Source organism: Tachysurus vachellii, chromosome 11 (assembly GCF_030014155.1).
Source record: "Tachysurus vachellii isolate PV-2020 chromosome 11, HZAU_Pvac_v1, whole genome shotgun sequence".
Taxonomy (NCBI): domain Eukaryota; kingdom Metazoa; phylum Chordata; class Actinopteri; order Siluriformes; family Bagridae; genus Tachysurus; species Tachysurus vachellii.
In genome coordinates this window covers 17932071-17946386 of record NC_083470.1, presented here as the reverse complement: position 1 = coordinate 17946386, position 14316 = coordinate 17932071, and the positions used below count along the sequence as shown (strand labels likewise).

Sequence of the window (14316 nt, the reverse complement as noted above, 5' to 3'; positions counted from 1 at the left end):
CCTGGGAGTGGTTTTCGACTCAGTCCGCATGAGGGCGGTCATATCACCAGAACGCGCTCTGGTACTTCAGCAGCTCGCGGCCTCTGTCAGGAACAAGGCCTGTTTCCCTCTGAAGTTCTTTCAGAGGATGCTAGGGCTGATGGCTTCCGCCTCCCCAGTTTTACAGCTTGGCCTCCTACGAATGCGGCCCCTGCAATACTGGCTGAAACTCCGGGTCCCACCTCACGCTTGGCGGCACGGCCGCTTTCGCGTCAGAGTCAACCAGGCCTGTCTAGCAGCCCTGGAACCTTGGATGAACCCTGTTTGGTTCAGCCGTGGAGTACCCCTACAGGCGGTTTCCAGAAGGACGGTGGTCTCAACAGATGCGTCCAACCTGGGTTGGGGCGCTCTGTGCGAGGGCAGACCAGCCTTCGGCTCGTGGTCGCACGAGGACAGCCATCTCCATATCAACTGCCTCGAGATGCTGGCGGTAGAACGAGCCCTTCGATCGTTTCAGGCGATCCTGGAAGGGCGCCATGTCTTAGTCCAGTCGGACAGCATGACAGTGGTGTCCTACATAAATCACCAAGGTGGCATTTCGTCCAGCCGCCTCTACATGCTGGCAAAGCGCCTCTTGGAATGGGCATTACCCAGGTTGCAATCGCTCAAGGCGACACACATACCTGGCAAGTCGAATCTGGGAGCAGACATGCTTTCGCGGAGCAACGTCCCCTCGGACGAGTGGATGCTCCATCCCCAGATGGTTCTCAAAATCTGGGAGATTTTCGGGAAGGCAGAGGTCGACCTCTTCGCCTCAGAAAGCAACTCTCATTGCCCAACTTATTTTTCAAAGGACACAGATGCGCTGGCCCACGACTGGACCAGCCTCCTTCTTTACGCTTTTCCCCCGATCGCTCTGGTCCCTCAGGTCATCAGACGAGTCAGGGAAGACAGGCACAGAGTCCTCCTGGTGGCCCCACTCTGGAGGAGCCAAGTTTGGTCCTCGGAGCTATTCAGGCTTTCCATGAAAGCCCCATGGCCGATCCCCCTGAGGCGGGACCTCCTCTCTCAGGCGAACAGGACAATCTGGCACCCGCAGCCAGAACTCTGGGCTCTGCACGTATGGTCCCTCGATGGGAGCCTCTGAGCCTCCCCAAGGACGTGCTACATACCATTGCTCAGGCGAGGGCCCCGTCTACGAGACGCCTCTACGCCCAGAAATGGTCAGTCTTCGTTGACTGGTGCTCCGCACGGAACGAAGACCCTGTTGAGTGTGACGTATCTCCGATACTGTCATTTCTCCAAGAGCGTCTGGACAAGGGTCTCACCCCTTCCACGCTCAAGGTGTATGTAGCAGCCATCGCAGCATTTCATGCTCCTATTGCTGGCCAATCAGTGGGTCGAAACGGCCTTGTTGTGCGTTTCCTGAGAGGTGCTAGGCGGTTGAAGCCCCCACGTCCTCTCACCGCTCCCACTTGGGACCTTCACACGGTCCTTGAAGCGCTCAAAGGGCCTCCCTTTGAACCGCTGCGGTCAGCTGGCCTTCGGCCCCTAACGCTCAAAACCGCTCTGCTACTTGCTCTAGCATCAGTCAAGCGTGTTGGCGATTTGCAGGCCCTCTCGGTGAGCCCTGCATGCCTTGAGTTTGGGCCCAATGACTCAAAGGTCATTTTAAAACCCAGGCATGGCTACGTACCTAAAGTTCTCTCAACGCCATTTAGAGCGCAGGTAGTTTCTCTCTCGGCTCTGCCTCTGTTGTCAGGTGAGCAAGAGCTGAATTTACTCTGCCCAGTGAGGGCTTTGAGGGTATACACTGAGCGGTCACAGCCGTTCAGGCAATCTGACCAGCTTTTTGTCTGCTTTGGTGGCCGCACCAAGGGGTCTTCGGTCTCAAAGCAACGCCTCTCGCGTTGGATAGTCGACGCTATTGCTCTATGTTACTCTTCCATGGGTCTTGAGTGCCCCATAGGAGTAAGAGCCCACTCCACTAGAGGGATGGCCTCTTCATGGGCCTGGTCTGGTGGTGTCTCTATCAAGGACATCTGTGAGGCGGCCAGTTGGTCCTCGCCGTCCACTTTTGTCAGATTCTATAACCTGGACATCCCGACCTTGCACGCTCGGGTTCTTTCGGTTTGATACGACGGCCTCTTCAGACTCCGTCATCATACCACCTCCGGGGAGCTTGCTCCCTCTTAGCAGTGTTGCGTCAAGGGTTCGACGGCTCCGGCCCTCTCACTTATCCTCTGGGCCCCAGGGTGCTCAAGATAAGTCTTATCGTTCCCTACCGTGGCACGGCGCGGTTGAATTCGTTCCCCATACGCAGTATGAGTGGAGTATCGAAAGGGAACGTACTCGGTTACGAACGTAACCTCGGTTCCCTGAGATACGGAACGAGTACTGCGTTATATGCCGTGCCACGAGGCTGCGGCTTCAGTGTCGTCGCTTCAGTCGTATGACCTGATTTCCTCTGGCGATTTGCCTGCTTATATAGCTATACGCCCCGCCCCTTTTTAGCGGGCTTTGGCGCGCTGCATCGCCACAGGCTCGCGCAGCTACGCAGCGCCGTCATTGGTTTTAAAAAAGTTTACAGATTAAACCAATGGCAGTGCAGTTGCACTGCGTTATTGAAAAAAGGCTTCAGTATTGAGGAAAAAAGGAGCTTTTCCCCCATACGCAGTACTCGTTCCGTATCTCAGGGAACCGAGGTTACGTTCGTAACCGAGTACGTTTTCCTCCACCAACATCTGGCCACTGTTCTACACGAGGAATGGCTCAAAATCTCTCTGGCCACTGTGCAGAACTTATATCTAAATGAATACAAACATTTATTTAATAAATAAATCTTACAGAAGATTTACCCTGCAGAGAGAATGTTCCCTAAGACCCCTCGAACATCCTACAAGCAAAACTTTGATCATTTTATACTGATAACTGCTTTTAATTGTTTTTTTTAATGTCAATAAATACCTATATGTTTTTCCTAAATTATTTTTTAATTATTTTTATTTTATTTGTTTTTTGTTATTTTAAGATGGTGTGTGTGTGTGTGTGTGTGTGTGTGTGCGCGTGTGTTCCAAGGAACAAGGGTTACTTGGATCATGTCCATGTGTCTGCAGCAAACATAATGATTCCAAAAATTTGAGATACTCAGATTTCATTCATACCATATTTTTATATTTTTGGAAAAATCAAACTTAATTGTATTGTTTTTTTATTAAGGCACACTGGCCTTGTATCAGTGCAATGTTGTCATTTAGATCTCCTGAAGTAGATCAGCAGGGAAGAAGCCAAGTTTACGGCCTGTACTGACTTTCAGATAGCCATTCACCTCCTCTCCTTTCTTCACCACTATCTGCAAGATACACAGATACACAGACAAAAAAAAAAGAAGAAAAAAAAACATTTAAAAAGATGTGTCACTGTGAGCTCCAATTGTAAATGGTTGTGATACTTAAGCTGTGTTATGTAGTGGGTAATCAACTTTCCCTTTTCTTATTATATAATAGTTTACAATGCTTCTTTATTCTCAGAAAAATTGAGATGAGGTCCACTTTAAATATATATATATATATATATATATATATATATATATATATATATATATATATATATAACAGCTCTGTCATTTTGCACCTGAACAGTTATTGTTATCCTTTATAGCTTAAAGGATTTTGTTGTGTAGTTCCAACTTCCACTAATTTTTCATTCTGTTCCTTAAATGATCAGTTATTTCTGACTATGCCATCCAGTTTATCCTGGACAGACCTTTCTGACCATAACAGTGGAAAAAAACTGTCCACTCTTTGCTCCAATTAATGTGTTTTTTGTCTCCATTTAACTAGATCATTATCAAAGGCTGCAGCTGCTGTTTGCACAACAAACAGGTTTTCTGTGATTGTATAAAGCACATTATGTGAGGCACACACTGTTTAAATTCTGATTCCATGTCAAGTCATAACAAACTCACTCACTCACTCACTCACTCACTCATCTTCTACCGCTTATCCGAACTACCTCGGGTCACGGGGAGCCTGTGCCTATCTCAGGCATCATCAGGCACCAAGGCAGGATACACCCTGGACGGAGTGCCAACCCATCGCAGGGCACACACACTCTCATTCACACGCAATCACACACTACGGACAATTTTCCAGAGATGCCAATCAACCTACCATGCATGTCTTTGGACCGGGGGAGGAAACCGGAGTACCCGGAGGAAACCCCCGAGGCACGGGGAGAACATGCAAACTCCACACACACAAGGCGGAGGCAGGAATCTAACCCCCAACCCTGGAGGTGTGAGGCGAAAGTGCTAACCACTAAGCTACCATGCCCACCGTCATAACAAACTTACACCACATAATTTCACATTGTACATGTTTGACACAATTTGGGTAAAACTTTGGGTAAAAAGTGCCATTGAATACACTTCAAAATTACACTTCAAAAATTAACTGCAGTGTAGTAATATCATTAAAAACACAGTAACACTTCAATATCCAAAGTAATTCAATGTAAAATTGTTATAAGGTTCAAACAATTTTTTTTTAAACAAATCAAAACCAATAATAGGTCACTGTTATTTGGAGCACACTCCCATACCTGGTCTTTCTTCAGTGTGATCTGACCCATCTCTCGGTTCCCCACAAAGGAGCGTGTCACCTTATACACTCTCTCTCCTGCACGGACCCTGATGATGTAAGTCATGGGAAGGTAACCTGTTTTCTCCCCAATCTTACCCTAAAACATAATCACATGCACACAAACACACACAAACTTTCTTAACACAGAATTAGGAGATGATGCAGAAAGTTTTTCAAAGTGATGTAGTAGTTAATAAAACTCACTCTCCACCACTCTTCATTAGAATCATCAATCACTGTAATTCGATCACCGGGGCTAAACACAAAAAGACAGAAATAACAGAAAATTTTAACACCGTATCAGTGGTTAAATGCGTGTAGTTTTGAGCAAGCATCACCTGAATCAAGAACAATAATACAAATATGATTGTATAGATTATGGAGAATATACTGAATATGTGCAATTCATACAAAAGTCACATACAATAAAGCTCTGAAACTAAAACAAAAAAATTATACACTTACTGGAAGTCTAGGTCATCTTTCTCAATTGCTTTGAAACGGTACAGAGCCAGGTAGTAGTGAGTCTGACTAAAAGTCTGTTGCTGCTTTTTATTCTTGAACATTTAACGGTATAAAAACATTGTTAGTAACTGATATTTTAACAACAAAATAAATTGATTATTGATCATTAACACCATCATCTTTCACCTTGTCATCTGCAGCTGTCTTGTCTTTTTTATCTGCATCTTGCTTTCCTTTAACAATAACAGTTTATAAGAATTAATTTTTTTTGCATTAAAATAATATAAAAGATGAAAAAAAGTTTATGGAAAGAGACCAGTGCACAATGGTAAAATAATTTTAGCTCAACTGCTTGTTTCTGATACATAAAGCCATTAACTGAACTAGATATTACTCGTTACTGAAAATGTGTCAGTTTATAGCAGCATTATTATTACCATGTTTGTTGCATTACCCTGTTATGCTGTATCTGGAATTACTGGACTGTTTGAAGCTTTGAAATCTGAACACCCTGTATCTTCATTAAAGACAGTTAATTTGTCTTGAGAGTGTCTTGCATTTGTGTCCACACCTGCCATTTCTGACACATCTTTCAAATTATTTATTTTATGATTCTTATTTCTGAATTCTCAAAAGGTAATAAATACTATTAATATAATTATTGTTAATATTATTAATAAGTAATGTCCTGTAGTACCTGCCCCAATTTGGATTTTCATAAAGGTAATACTAGTGCTTTTACCTTCACCTCCCTCTTCACCCTCTTTGGGCTGCTGAGCCTCTTCTTCCTCCATCATCATCATCATCATCTTGAAATAATATGTTAAATGATATATTGTTAAAAAAAAAAGTACATTTTATGTATAAAGAATGTCCATTGTTAAAAGCACTGCACAAATAAAATTTTGATTTGATTATGTATATAAAAAAAAAATAATTAGCAAGTTAACACAGAAATGATTCTCATCTTTTTTCCTTTTATTAATGTCACTACACAGTATCTTATTCTTGAAATAAATTGCACATCAGGGCTAGTGATGGCCGGTTCGTGAACGAATCGTTCTTTTGAACCGGTTCTTTTTAGTGAACTGGATGAACCAGTTCACCACGGACTGTCAATCGGACTGATTCGTTCTAAACAGTTCGCGTCTTGAGTCAGCGCTGATCCACAAGTTACTAAAGTTACTCACTTTCGGTCATGCCTGACAGCCTCTCCGTCTCTGAACTGAGAACTGTTTGTTTCGGACGCGTCCGATGAGCTGTTGATACTGCGCATGCTTGAATAACTGAACTGATACAGCGAATCATCAGTACACTGAACTGAACTCTTTCTTTCGGACGCGTCCGACATACTGAGAACCAATGAGCTGTTGTTACTGCGCATGCGTAAATCACTGAACTGATACAGCAACAAATGGAAATGGTTATGATTTAATGTCTTATCAACGTGTTTAACTCAGTTGCATTCGTTTTTGAAACAACTGATGGAGCGAAAGAAACATGTCAAAATTATGCTTTTTTTTTTTTGTAAGTTTTTGTAAGTTGATGAAGATTAATTTATTAACTTTATATCTTTAAGACACGTAAAACACCCACGTTTGCACATCAATGCCTGTGCTGGATGTTTTAGTTGCAAAACCTAAATGTAAGAAACATATTCAACTATGTTAAATTGATTGTATTAATATCTCCCGGCAGCGGCGGGATGAAGGAATTTGCGTCATTACGTCAGGACGTAAAAGAACTCGTGAACTGGATTATTGAACTGGTTCATTAAAACGAACTGTCCGAAAGAACCAGTTCGTGGAAAAGAACCGAACTTCCCATCACTAATCAGGGTTACATATAATGAAACCTTGTTTCCACGCTTTTGGAGCACCCTGTAATGCCAGTACACTGCTCCAATTTCTGCATCAGTTATAAAAATGTATTTGACAATTTAATGATAATGGTAATGCTAATGTGTTATAACAGGATGTCAAAACTTCACTTACATTCTTTTTATCTTCTGAACTTTTCTTTCTCTCCTTATTTGCCATGATAACTCCAGTTCGAAGAGTGTCAAAGACTGGGTCATTACGATTTTGTTGTCCTACATACAAACACATACATATGCACAAACACAAAACTGCACTTTTTGTTTTTTAGTGTTGCTGTAAATGTGTGTTTTTTTTTTGTTATAACTCATGTCTTGGGATTCTTTTTTATTCATTCGTGTTTTATGCAGAATCCTTCAATGACAGGACCAAAACACACTATTTGGCCAAAAGTATGAGTAAGCCTCAGTTCTGAAGATCTCATTCCAAAACAATGAGCATTAAAATGTAGGGGATTTCCATTTTGAGAAGGCTTTCCACTAGATTTGGAGCATGAATTTAGAAGTTCCAGCTACTGTACAAGACCAGGTGCAAAGTTGGTGTTCCAATTGACCCCACAGTTGTGACCAAAAGTGGGGATGAAATCAGGGCTTAGTGCAGACTGCTCGAGTTCTTCCACTCCAACTTTGGTAAACCATGTTTGAATGGACCTGCACAGAAGCATTGTCATCGTGGCACAGACTGTTCTTTTCTGTTCTTTGGCCTCTTAGTTCCAGTGAAGGAAAATCTTAAAGCTACAGCATACAAAGACATTATAGACAATTATGTTCTTTTAACTTTGTGTCAACAGTCTGGGGAAGACCCACATATGGGTGTTATGGTTAGGTGTCCACATACCTTTGGTCATATAGTAAAAAATAAAAATAAATAAAAATAAACCTAAATATGTAAATCAACTACTACTTAGACATCATTGCTCTTATACATATGAAGGACCCTGTACATAGTTTTAATACCTACCAGGGTTATTTATCTCCTGATCATACAAAGGGGAGCTGTATGCTCGCCTGAACCCTGGGGGCTAAGAAAAGAGAATTTAAATTAGTAACTTACAATAATACTAAGACCATCATGCTACAGTTTCAGGCACAGAGGTTTGAATGAATTTGGTATATTAATAAACGACATCTCACTATTTTGCCGAAGCATCTCTGGAACTCCACGTAGGATTGGCATGCATGATGAATATTGGTCTTGCAGTTCTTGCAGCGCAGGGCAAATTTGTTATTGACTGAGATGAAGGGAGATAGAGGAATTAGAGTGGCAAAAAAATTGCAAGCATATTCAACATCCAAAGACAAATATACAGTACAGTGAACTGTACATGTTAATCCTTAAAGATGGCTTATTGGCAGACACATTTGTGGGTCTGCTTGCAGATGAATGTGTGTGTGTGTGTGTGTGTGTGTGTGTGTGTGTGTGTGTGTGCTTGTGTGTGTGCGTGTGTGTATAAGCTCAATCAAACTCATGCTGAGCTACTCATGGCAGAATGCTGTGAAGGGCCAGTTAAATGTAGAAATGAATCCTCTTTTTAACTATTTTTAAGGTAAAATATAAAAGGGAAAAAAAGAAATTTGCCTACATTTAAAACTGTAGTGAAGCAGCAATGAGGTCATAAATCACTAGATCTGAATTATTATGTGCTAAAATGTTTTTTTTTATTATTATTATTATTGATGTTTATTTAACAGGGACAAATGCATAAAACATTGCTTTATAAAATACAAAGTAGATGCCATGCATACAGGTTTATAGCCATAACTAATTTGCAACCCCTGTCCCTGGTTAGGCTTGTAAAGTTAAAACAGAAATTACAGAATATTAAATCAAGAATTTATAGCTATTAAAATACATGCAATAAATACAGTCCATCCATATTTATTTAAGCTAAAATGGGCTTAAATAAATATAGCAATCACTATAAAACAGAGTCTAAACATATTTAACAATACAAAACACAAAAGTATGCATATGTCTGTGCATGCTGACATATGCAACCTTATGTTTGCATACATTGCGTTGTATCCTATACAGTCAATGTTCACAGAGTTGTTTCAGTTTCAGCCACTGCTTTAAATGTGTATTAAAAACCTTGAGTCTTGTTAATGTTTTAATTTCTGGTGGTAAATCGTTCGATAAATTTATGCCTCTTACTAAAAATGATGTCTGACCAAATGTTGTTCTACGTTTTGCGGGTATACAGTTTCAACTAGTTGTGCCTCTAGTTCTTATTCTGCTCTTTTGTTTCACTACTAATTGACAGAGTATTTCTGGTGCAAGGTTGTTCATACACTTTAAAATTAGTTTTAAAAATGAATAATTTACAAAACTGCCAAAACTCAATATATTATGCTTCCTTAGAATGATGCAATGGTGGCATCTTATAGGTTTTTGGTCCATTACTTTTAATGCCTGTTTATATAATGACCTAATAGGTGTAATTGTTGTTTGATTGGCCTGACCCCAAACAGTGATGCAATATGATAGATGAGAAAATATCATGGAATCATAAATTGCTGTGCTGCATTAATGGGTACATATTGTCTTATAAATCGAAAGCAGTTTAAATTAGTCTTGACAGTTCTACACAGCCTCTTTACATGACTATCAAACTTAAGATGAGACTCTAATGTAACCCCTAGAAATTTAAATTCATGTACCTCAACTATCTCCTTCTCATCAATCTTTATTCTAAAAATTTTATTGATCTTTCTTTTTATTGAAAAGCACATAGAGACTGTCTTATCATAGTTCAGGGTCAGATGATTGTTTCAGAGCCACTGTGATACACCATCCAATTCTTTTGAAAGCATTTCAGCTGCAATCTGAGGAGTTTTTGCTGAGACATAATATAATTGTGTCATCTGGATACATTTGGCATTTGTCTTTCTTGCAACTGTATGGAAGATCATTTATATATAAACTAAAAAGCAAAGGGCCTAAAATTGAGCCTTGTGGAATTCCGATTCTACAAGTTTGAAAAGATGAATAGTGGAATCTATTCTAACACACTGCTGTCTATGTTCAAGATATGATCTAAACCAAGTTATTGCATCATGTGACAAGTTACAATTTTCTAATTTATTTAAAAGAATTTCGTGGTTTACAGTATCAAAGGCTTTTTTCAAGTCCAGAAATACTGCTCCCACTACATTACCTTCATCTAATGACTGTTTTATTGTTTCAATGAGGTAACAGTTTGCCAGCTCTGTTGAGTACCATGGTCTAAACCCAAATTGTTTGCTGTATAGAAGATGGTTACTTTCAAGATAATCAACAAGTTGTTTGGCTACTGTTTTTTCAAGAACCTTTGAGAGTGCAGGGAAAATTGAAATCGGTCTATAATTCAAGACCTGATCAGGTGCTCCAGACTTAAAGACTGGGGTTATAATAGCTGTTTTCCATTGCTGAGGAAATTCATTTGCTCTAATAGATAAGTTTACTACATGTGTAACTGGTAGTAAAAGGAGAGAACTATGTTTTTTTATAAAAGCAGTATCCAAGCCAAAGTTATCCTTGGCCTTAGATTGCTGTAACTGTCTAAAAATGTCAGCAATTTCACTCTGGTCTACCTCTTTTATACAAAAAGATCTTGTTTGGTCTCTCAGTATGTGTTTTAATTGGACTGGTTGAAAATCATCAGTCAGTCATCAATTTCATAAAGTAGTATATTTTTGCTTTGCGTAACTCTCTAACTACTTTATTTCTTAATCCCTTAAAAACAAGTATATCTGTGTTAGTTTTTGTTAATAATGAATGTTTGAGCGCAAGGTCTCTTTTTTCATCAGCTGGAGAATATCCTTATTCAGCCATGGTAAAGCCCTTCTACGTTTTGGATACTTCAATAACTGAGTATGTTTCTGAATCACATCTGTTAGTGTTTTCACCATTGTAGTACAGCTGGTATCTAAATCATGAGTTTGCCTAACATTATTCCAATTTATGTTCTGCAATTCATCTTCAAGTTGAGTTCTTTTATTCTTGGGAATACCTATAAATTCTAATTTATGCTGAATATAACAAAAGGAATATAGACGATTTTTGGAGAGCTTTCTAACAATTAAAATCATATTGTGATCAGAAAGACCTGTGATTAAGTTGTATGTTTTACTCACTCGCTCAGTTCTATTTGTGAAAATCAAATCAAAAAGAGTTTTACAGCTTTTTGTTAATCTTGTCGGTTCTTTGATTATTTGGTTGAAATTATGTTTTGAGTAAATCGTTTTTAGCTTTTGCCTGTTACTATTACTTAACCAATTTATGTTAAAGATGTTATGTTAAGATGTTATGTTAAGAGCATATTCTAATTTGAAACACATTTCTAATACCATTTCATAAAATCATAATAAAATTTTGGAAGTCATATCAGAGTCACTGATCAGACACACAGTTATATATATTTGCACCAGAACCATATCTCTATAGTCTGTTAATGCACAGAACATCGGGAATATATAAAATGCAGAACGACATAGGAGTCTCTCTCATAACATGACACAGCAATCATGAGAGATGTTTATACAGCTATTCAAAATAGGTGATTTAACTTATTACATAACCATTGGGGACTTAATTTAAGTGCTGTCCACCAATGACTACTCACGGAAGGAATAGACATTAACCAAACTAGATCATGGTTTTAAAAAGTTTCACATAAACAAATAAACTAAATTAACTACACCATAGCTGCTGTTATACCCATCAGCTACATTTTATTGTTGTATATGCAAGGCTGTGAACAAGTCCAGGGAAACATGCCTGTTCATGCCTTTTGTCGATATTGTCACTATTTTCTATACATAATGTAGAAGTGGTAACTCAGTGGTTAAGCTGTTGGGCTACTCCTTCAAAGGTTGCAAGTTCAAATCCCAGAACTGCCAAACCACCACTCCTGGGCCCTTGAACAGGATTCCCATTCTTAGCTATATAAATTAGATACATGTGAATTTAGGGTGTCTGCCAGATGTTGTATGATATCTATTTCTACATAATAGTCACACTCTAGATGGGAACTAAACAAAACAATCTGAGGTCATCCAGTACCTCCTTATGTAACTATGAAATGTGTGCCAAAGACTCACGGACAATCATTCGAGCACAAACATCGCAGAACTTGGGTTTCTTGCAGTAGTGATCCTTAAACTTATGTGGTTTGTCATTCACTAGGACCACAGGCTCAGGAGTCGGGGGCGGGGGAGCCTCTTCTTCCTCTACCTCTTCATCATACACAAAATATACCTGAGATAGGGATAATGGTGAGAGAAAGGGGAAATGGTTTAACTATATATTCTGAGACAAACAAATAATTGCTATTTGGTAACCAAGATGTTGCATAGCCTAAAGATCACCATGAGATTACTTTGGTACCATACTTTAGAAACCATAAAGATGGCTGTGGATGCTTTTCCTTGGATAGTCTTAGGACTACAACTGATAACAGTTTGCATGAAAATCTCCATCAATGAAATAACTCCGGTTTGGTACAGTATACTTAAAGTTAATATTAGAATGAATTTATAAATTACTTTAATGCTCATACTCAAATTCCTATTATCACAATTAGTACTTTTTGACTCTATAGTATATAGAACTGTACTTTCCAATCGCACTTTATAATCTGGTGTTATCCAGATAAGGATGTGTTTCCTCTCAAGGTTTCTTCATTATGTTATTTCAGGGAGTTTTCCTTGCCACCTTCACCTCTGGCTTGCTCATTAGGGATAAATTGCTATATTCTTTTATTTAACTCTAGATTTATCTGCTTTGTGACAATATGCATTTTACATGCAATATGCATAAATAAAATTGAACTGAATTATTTATAGCCATACTATAAATATTAGTTTAATTTTTTTTTCAGGAGCAAACTATAATACATACAGTATTTTCATCCTCTTTGACCACATTTTCAGGTACTGGTGGATTATCATGGATATCCAGAGAGTCCTTATCCTCAAGTCTGAAATAATCACACACACATATTTATTACTAATGTTGTTTTTCTGTTAACATTTGCGGTGGTCACTGTCTGTTCCCTGGTCAGAAACATGATCACCTATTCTTTGTGTACTCTGCTGCACTTTTAATAAATTAATTATTTGCATAAGGTATAGACAGTAACTTCCAGAATTACATTTAAATTCTTTTTATACGAAGCATCAAAATATTAGTTCATTGAAATGGTGCGTAAAACAAAAAACACACGAGTGAGTGAGCAACAGGTCTGAGGGTTGAAACACCTTGTTGAAAAAGATACAATAACTCATATAGCACTATTTACAACTGTGGTGAACAGAAAATTGTGTTAGCATGCACAAAATATCAATCAATGAGGTGAATGGACCACATTGGGTTCCATGCCTGTCAGCCAAGTGTTGAAAAAAGAGGAAAAAAATGTAAAAAGAACACTTACTGATCATACTGAGCCATGGTGCAGTATTTAATCTTATGTGGACTTTGGAAGTAATCAGATGCTGTGGCTGTGGTATAATATAATAACAACAGTAATAATAATATATCATATAATATAAATCTATTTCTATATCTATATCTATAATAACAAAAACACAAAATAGAAAAAATACAAGAAATATGCTATTGCATTATAAGTTATATACTTTTTTTGCTTTTTATTTCATTCAACTGCATGCAAATAACACACACACACACACACACACACACACACACACACACACATGCACACGCACACACACAGCAGACAAAACTCTACTTCAGCAAGGCTAAATTTGAATCTCCTGCCAGAATGAGTTAACACTCTCAATATGAAGTGAGTTTCAGTCATACATATTCTCTAAATAAATTTTTTAAAATGTAGTACTTTCTGTGAAGGTTCTCCTATGGTTTTCATTACCAGTCTAATGAACACTCAAAGACACACACATAAATACATATAAAAAAAATAGACACAGGCCAAAGTTACATACCTTCTGGGAAATTAACCCCCAGCTGGCAGATTTCTTTTTGGTTCTTTTAAATCAAATGTACCACAAGATACTCAAGTCCCTTGTCCGGTGGTGGCTTTATTGGTAAATATCCCCTCTGACTGTATGTGAACTATAAACCACAGTTGTTCTGATTGTTAAAATAGGCATATGTCTGTGTGTCTGTCTGTCATGTTGAGTGGTTAAGACAGGTGGATGCCTTAGATGGTGAATGACGCCGGGTAATAAGATACTTGCTACCACTCTCTCTCTCTCTCTCTCTCTCTCTCTCTCTCTCTCTCTCTCTCTCTCTCTCTCTCTGTTTATGTGTAAATACAGTAGTACTGTAAAGTTTGTCAACTTTATGTAGTGGATTTGTGGTAGCCAGATAGAGGCAAAGGTCATTTGTCA

General features: G+C 38.9%; 1 protein-coding gene across 1 annotated transcript; it reads right to left on the bottom strand.

Annotated features, from left to right (window-relative positions):
• Positions 1-2711: 2711 nt before the first annotated feature.
• Positions 2712-14083, bottom strand: stac3 (SH3 and cysteine rich domain 3). Its single transcript, XM_060881704.1, has 13 exons — positions 13909-14083; positions 13377-13443; positions 12845-12923; positions 12046-12202; positions 8098-8195; positions 7925-7985; positions 7082-7179; positions 5830-5896; positions 5274-5320; positions 5088-5179; positions 4827-4878; positions 4582-4719; positions 2712-3331 (listed from the first exon to the last, which is right to left on the bottom strand). The coding sequence occupies exons 2-13, from the start codon at positions 13391-13393 to the stop codon at positions 3233-3235; spliced, it is 1005 nt and encodes a 334-aa protein (XP_060737687.1). The 5' UTR covers positions 13394-13443; positions 13909-14083; the 3' UTR covers positions 2712-3232.
• Between the last annotated feature and the right edge of the window lie 233 nt (positions 14084-14316).